Source organism: Montipora foliosa, chromosome 3, assembly GCF_036669935.1.
Source record: "Montipora foliosa isolate CH-2021 chromosome 3, ASM3666993v2, whole genome shotgun sequence".
Lineage (NCBI taxonomy): Eukaryota > Metazoa > Cnidaria > Anthozoa > Scleractinia > Acroporidae > Montipora > Montipora foliosa.
In genome coordinates, this window is record NC_090871.1 from 67,566,824 (window position 1) to 67,574,323 (window position 7,500).

A 7,500-nucleotide genomic window follows, 5' to 3' on the forward strand; every position below is an offset into this window, starting at 1 on the left:
CCGGTGATGGGTTTTTTCCTCTTTTCCCTTGGTTTTAACTCCACAGCTGCACCACTGGATTCTAGGGATACTGCAATATCGTCACACATGTCTATTTTAGTGCACTTAGTTAAACTAAGTTTCTTCTTGTTGAAACAGTTAACCTAGCCTTCAGTCCTTGAAAGTAAAAGGAACCATCCACAAACACTTGCTTAATTTGATTTTCCCAAAGTATTGCTGTGATCGCACCAGATGCATCTGCAACAATCACATCGCACTTAGAGAGCTCGTTCTAGAACCAGGCCTTCGCTTTTTAAATGATTGCAAAACAAAACGCTTTTGTGAGGGCAACTGCATGGGTTGCGTTTTAACTCTGTGTACTTTTTCTCAACAAATTCCACCAACACATCAGTCGTCACATAGCCTACACTACTGCAATTCTATCTTTCCACCAGAAATATGGTAAGTATTTTTAAATCGGGAACTGCATACACGCGAGCACGTAATAGCGGTATGGACGTAAAATTTCCCCAACACGAAACACTGCTTTTCTTAGCGTGTTAAACCTTCATCCTAATGCGCACGTACTCTCACGAGTATTACTCCAGCTGAAATCAATTTTCCAACAAAAACAAAAAAATAGCTTACGTTAAAGTATCGCTCTTTGTCATGAGTTCCACAACTAAATTATGGTTGCCTGAACAACCACATCTCCATCCCTCAAATTTGGACAATGCAAACCAATGCTGGTATCTTAGCTAATTCTTCACACATTCGCAATTTAAGACAATTTTTCTCTATCAGAACGCTTACAAACACAATAATTGTGCCAGCACATGTTGCTTACGATCAAAAAAAAATTTCCAAAGAAAGCCAGATCGCAGGTTACGTTAAGGGCGCCAAAAATTCATACCATGAGGTTGCTCTAAGGAGCCTTTGATTCTTATTTGCATTACAATGTAATCTAACGTGGATGCGAGGCAATTTCGGGTTAAAACTACAAAATAGCCCGAAATTGCCTCAGATACATGCTAGATTATATTGTAATGCAATGAGAAAAACTAACCGTGAAAAGGGCTGTTGCTGATTAACAATTAACGACTTGGTTTTTTTTAATTTCGTTTTTTTCTTCACAAGTACTGATTGTGTAGTTGCGCATATCTTATAAGTGATCTCGTTTAGTTACTTACGCACTGCATTGGTGGCCACTTGATCTTTAACGTCCAGTCTGAATATCATCATCATCATCATTTATTAAATTAATTTTATAAAAACAGAATTTATAATCTTATACAACCCGCAAATAGCAAAGCTAATCGGGGCGGATTGTATAATTTACAATAAAATTACATCAATGTTTAATAAATAAATAAATAAATAAATAAATAATAATAATAATAATAATAGAAATAGATATACACATATATTCACAGATAGCTAGAATTTACATAGAAGAGCAAGAACTATAATAATACACATAACATAAGAAATGAATAATAAGAGCTACTAGAGCTTAATTAATGATAATTAGTAATTTTTAACATTAACGTAGACACATCAACATAATCATCCTCATTACCAAGTACCGCAAGCAAAAATTGATGAAGTTTATTTTTGAAGGGTTTTTTCCTAAGTTTACGCAGTTCAGGCTTCAGGCAATTCCACAGCTTAGCTCCGAAAATGGAAAACGAATTAAGTTGAAGTCTTAGTCTTGATTTATTAACGTATAAATTACCAGCATCAGAAAATCTAGTGTTATATATATGAACGTCAGATGAACAAGTAAAAAGATCACAGATATTCTGAGGCGCAGAACTGGTAGATATGTCGTGCATAAGGGAACATACTGTTTCAAAATAAAGCATGTTGAGTGGTTATACATCAGCAGAGACAAACAAAGGAATAGCATGAGATCTGTTACCAGCAAAGAACATTAGCCGAAGAGCTCGTTTTTGTAAGATAAAGACCTTCCTTAAGTAGATCTGGGCAGCCTGGCCCCAGGCAGCAATTCCGTAGTATGTATATGGGAAGATCAGAGAACGGTAAATTTGGATTAAAGTATTCAGAGGGACAGAGTGCCTTAATCGCGATATAATTCCTACAACCCTGCTGATTTTAGAAGCAATGTAGTCAATATGATATTTCCAAGTTAAGTTTTTATCGATGAGAACGCCCAGGAACTTTACATAATCTTTGCATTCCAGAAACGTATCACAATTTGAGGCATTGTTGTATATCCTTATATTAATCTGATAATTAAGCTTCTTTTGTGATGGTCTAAAGATGACAAAATTTGACTTTTTTGCATTTATGGTCAGCTTGTTAGCATTCAACCAGTCACAGACTTTCTGCAACTCGATGTTGATTACATTTTCTAGTGACTTCAAATCCTTGTCAGCAAACAGCAGGTTTGTATCATCAGCAAATAAATAAAAAGAAAGCTTCTTAGAAGAATTATAAATATCATTAATATATATCAAGAAAAGTAGAGGGCCTAGAACAGAGCCTTGTGGGACCCCTGTTAACACATTTCTTTTAGATGATATTTGTTTATCAATTTGAGTAGTTTGGGCACGGCCATTTAAATAGGATGAAAACCATTCGTTTACTGGCCCCCTTATACCGTAATGATATAGCTTGCTCAGAAGAATTGAGTGATCCACAGTATCAAAAGCCTTTTTGAAGTCGAGGAAAACACCGCAAGTGAACAATTTGTTATCCATATTGCTTTGTATCGAATTCACAATATCCAAAATTGCATGCTGAGTTGACATATTCTCACGAAAACCATACTGGCCATTGTACAGAAGTCCACTTAATTCGACATAAGGTTTTAATCTATTATACATAACTTTCTCAAAGAGCCGATTGAAGAGCGAAAGAAGAGAAATGGGACGGTAGTTACTTGGGTCCGTTTCATCGCCACCCTTGAAGATGGGAACAACTTTTGCGTGCTTTAATTTAGATGGATATTGTCCTGTTAAAACGGAATTATTCATTATATATGCCAATGGTCGAGAGAGTACACTACTGGAAGATTTCAATACGCGAACAGGACAAGAGTATAAGCCATGTGATTTGTTAGTAGGGAGAAGCAGAATTTCAGTTTCGAATTCCATGGGAGTGACTGGCGCGAAGAAGAATGAACTAGATGAATTAGCAGCAGGGAGATAATCACCGAAATGATGATTAGCAGGAGGAACAGATGCTGCAAGTGTTTGACCCACGGAAGAAAAGAATTCATTGAGCACATTAGGGCTCGCAACAATAGGCTTACATCTTCTTTTATTTCGGCCGATGAGATGATTAATCCCGATCCAAGTTTTTCTAACATTTGTCATATGATTATTGAAATATGAATGATAGTACGCCTTCTTACTGCAGCGAACAAGTGTAAGTAATTTATTGCGATAGTGTTTATATTTTTCATAATTTCCAGATGCAAATAGAGAATTTTTTACCTGTATTGACTTACGTATCCCCCTAGTGATCCAGGGTTTAGAAAATTGCTTGGCTTTGCGCTTTGATAAAGGTCGAAGGGGCGCATGTTTGTTTACTATTTTGTTAACGCTGTTAAAGAATTTAGAAAAACCAGCATCTGCACTATCTCCACAGTTTCTCATGGCCAGATCCCAGTTGATCTCGGATAATTCTGAATGAATTTTTTCCTCCGTGTCTCTTGAAAATTTCCGATACATAGTTCTTCGGGGTAACTCCTTTACTTTGAAAGACTTAATAATGCAAAATTGAGAATAATGATCGCTTATATCCGAGATTATATTACCGCTCGTGATTTCCCTACCGATTTGGTTCACGAAGATATTATCAATTAGAGTGGCTGACTTACTGTTGACCCTAGTTGGTTTATCAATTGTAGGAATAAAAGAAAAACTTTGCAGCGAAAGTAAGAAGTCTTTAGTAAAGTTGCAGGTTTCGGCATTGAGGAGGTTTATGTTGAAGTCTCCCATAACATAGATAGGCTTGCCAGATGTACTAAGTTTTTCTAAGGTTTCATCAAAATATGTCTGAAAGCTCTCAGGGGAGTTGTGCTGCCTATAAATTACACCACAGATAATGTTACTTTTCATTTCAAATTGTAATTCAACCCACAGGGCTTGAAAAGCGCGTGACGAGATTTTTTCAATGACTCTATACTTAACATTTTCATCAATAAACATTCCAACACCTCCAGCAGCAAGAGGTGTCGGGGCGAATTCAAAACTATAGCCAGAAATACTTGGATGATAATCAGACTGATCATTTTCAGTGATTCTAGTTTCAGTTATTCCTATAATATTAAAAGGATATCCAAGCTCATTAAGTAGATGAGTCTGCAGATTTTCAAAATTGCGCTTTAAGCTTCGAACATTCGTATGGAACAAGGAAAACAAATCATTGGTATCGTGAGAACTATTTTTCATCGCGTTAAAACTATGAGGCGAGAAATACCGACTGTGAATTTTTATATCTGCGAGATTTTTTGTCCGGGTTGATATTACTAGCTGTGTTTAGACTGAATAAATCAAGGTCATGAAAACTGGAGAGCTTTTCTAGGTATTTTTTGGTTGGAAGAGAAGTAGTGTTGAGATTGTTAAATTGGCCGTGGAGCGGTACAAAATGGTTGACACCAAAATACGGTAACTCCCGAAACAAAAATCTTACAGTTTTCCGACATTCATCGTCTTTCATCGTCCGATGAAGTTATAAAAGGATACATGATAAGTCAGCCAAGCCTTGTTAAATCAGCAATGTCTCGTATCTTCAATGCTCGGGAGCTGCCGTCTTTCCGTAAATAAACGCAAGAGTTTTTAGTCCAACAAAATTGATAGTTGTTTTGCCCTTTGAATTTCTTCGCTTCGGTAAAGACGTATTGCATCTTCGAATATCATATAGAGTATTGTTTAAACCATAACAACGAAGCCGTTCGCTCCTCTTTACTTGGCATAGCTCACCTGACCAGATCTTTGCAGTAATTTTTTGCCACCTTTAATTTTCAGTGTTTAAAAAAAATCTTTGCCACGAACTTCGGTAAAACCATTTCTGGAAAATGCCGCCGTTTAGCAAACCGTCCAGGGTCATTTCATTTCAGTACTGTTTTTGTATTAGTAAAGTGGTGCCAGATGGATGATGCTGTCTTCATCGTTCAAACTGACCAATTACTGAAATTGAATGCATGCGACCACTTCTATGTCTGGTATGTTATGGTTTTCGTCTTTTTCATCTGCTAGATTGTCGCCTTGGAACATTTAATGAAGGGAGGGGCTTAAACTGCACCGGTAAGCTGTTTATATTGTTTACAAACATCCTTTCTTGGTAATATTACCAACAACAGTCCTTCTGAGGATTACTCCGTTTATCCCGGAAGGTGATCTTACTTCAACAAGTTTTGATCTTAGTTATGACGTGTTGAGTTCTCCTCAGCTTTGTACCAGGAGTTTGAGGACAAGTTCACAGCCATCAAAACCGCGCACCGAAGCCGAGGGTTGCTGAAGAAAAAGATCATGCAACAAATATCGAACATTAGGGAAAGCGTTCAGGATTGGGTAATTTCGTTCGCATAGGGTAAAACCTTGTCAACGTTTATACAATGATAATATTTAATTTTGAAGAACAACAAAAAGCAAAAAGTCAAGTGAAAAAAAATTGTTTAATGTACCATATTACCAGCAGACAAAAGAAAACGAAAGAATAGCTAATAGTTTGAATCCAGGAATATTTAAACGACTCTAATCCTTACTTACTTTGAGCGACTTATTGAGCTGTTATTACTTTCTTTTTGTTCTGAGATGTTTGCCCCTTATAGAAATAGCCTCCCCAACACGGTATTGCACCCGATAAATCCTCAATTGTTCATCAAACAATTTTCTCCCCCTTAGAACCAGTACGATTAAGTTGTGTTTATTTATCCTCTTTTTTTTCACATCTATAAGTGATACCATCAGAGCCAAGAAATGCGTCCGTATCTTTCGTAAATGAAACCTCAGCTGTCGTAACATGGCTACCTCCAGCCACCACTGGCTATCCGCCATCCACCGTGTTTTATGACGTGGATTGTCGAAAGACCTGCGAAGATGCCGCTGGCAGTGGCTGCGGCGACCAAACTTGCAACAGCGGCATCGGAGCCCAATTGTCAATGCAGGGGCTAAACACGACCAATTTCACCGCAACTAATCTGGCTTCCTTTGTAAACTACACATGTAACATTAAAGCAGGAAACAGAGTCAGCAAAATAGCTGAAACAACAAGTGATACTATTAATACCAAGAAACCATTGACAGTGGTAACTCTAAGGACTGAAGGATCAGGTAAGTTAGTTTAGCAAATACAAGACTGAGGAAACATGTCTAGCCATACTCTTTCTTCGCTCCCCTTCTTTGTACAGTTCTTTAATTTTTGGTGTGAGCAAAATTCAGAATTTTCAAAAGGTTTTCAACTTCGTAATAATGGCTCAGTTTTGACGTTGTATGACGGTACTGACTGATCATGATAACGTTTTCTTTATTCCTAATAGTTCCTGGCACACCACAAGATGTTACTGTTTATCTCGCTGAAGATGATTCTATAAACTTGTCATGGATTTTAAAATGTAAAAATGGCATAATTCAAAAGTATGTGGTGCGGTACTTCAGCGTAGATGATTCCTCTGACATTAAGACGTTGACTGCAAAAGAAAATGAAGCACGCATTAAAAATCTAGTGGCGGGAAAAACCTTTGAATTTCAGGTAAACTTGTAATGTAAGAGTATTTGAGCAGTTTATTAGGTCTCTGCCTATTTTCGCAAATCGATAAAAATGGACAGACCGTCTGATGAGAACAAGAACTTGGTTTTGTTTAATGAGTTGATTAAGGTCGAATTAACACTAACTATGGAAAAAAAAGTGAATGGCTGAGGCTTTGAGAGTTGACCGGCCTATTTTATTCACTGTGATGAAGGGCTAACGCTTGAAACGTCAGCCAGCCTCAGCAGTCCGACGGTATTCGACCTTTATCAAGTCGTCAAATAAAACACTTTTCGTATTTCTTTTATTACCGACGTAGCAACACATTTTCTTTAGAAACTAACACCTTCACTCATCTGAAGAGTAATTTGTTTAAAAGTGGTGGTGTTTGGTTGAATTGATGCGGCTCTGCTATTTAGGTATTGACCTCGAGTGATATTGAAATGTTGTTTGCTATCGATTTAAATTGTGAAACTTCTTGTCACCTTACGAAAGAGTAAGATATATGTATCATAATAATAGTTAATGATAACTACCCAGGAAGCTCACTACTCACTCGAAAGTGGTTTTCAGGGAGGTCGTTCATCCGATCGAATTGGAATTTAAAAATGTTGGTTTTTAAGAAGAGGAGAAAACCGGAGAACCCGGAGAAAAATCTCTCGGAGCAGAGTGAAGAAACAACAACAAACTTAACCCACATTTGGCCACGAATCCGGAATCGAACCCGGGCCACATCGGTGGTAGGCGAGTGCGATCACTACTACTCTCAAAGATGGTGCTTTGGTGGAACGTTTGCTCGAG

At 37.5% G+C, this 7,500-nt stretch overlaps 1 protein-coding gene across 2 annotated transcripts in view; it reads left to right on the forward strand.

Annotated features, from left to right (window-relative positions):
- Positions 1-7,500, forward strand: part of LOC137998078 (ephrin type-A receptor 4-like) — a 44,316-nt gene that overhangs the window by 18,642 nt on the left and 18,174 nt on the right. For both annotated transcript variants that reach the window (XM_068844488.1, XM_068844489.1), the window contains exons 4-6: positions 5,208-5,255; positions 5,910-6,284; positions 6,491-6,702. In XM_068844488.1, coding sequence (XP_068700589.1) covers positions 5,208-5,255; positions 5,910-6,284; positions 6,491-6,702 — 635 coding nt within the window. The remainder of the gene's footprint in view (positions 1-5,207; positions 5,256-5,909; positions 6,285-6,490; positions 6,703-7,500) is intronic.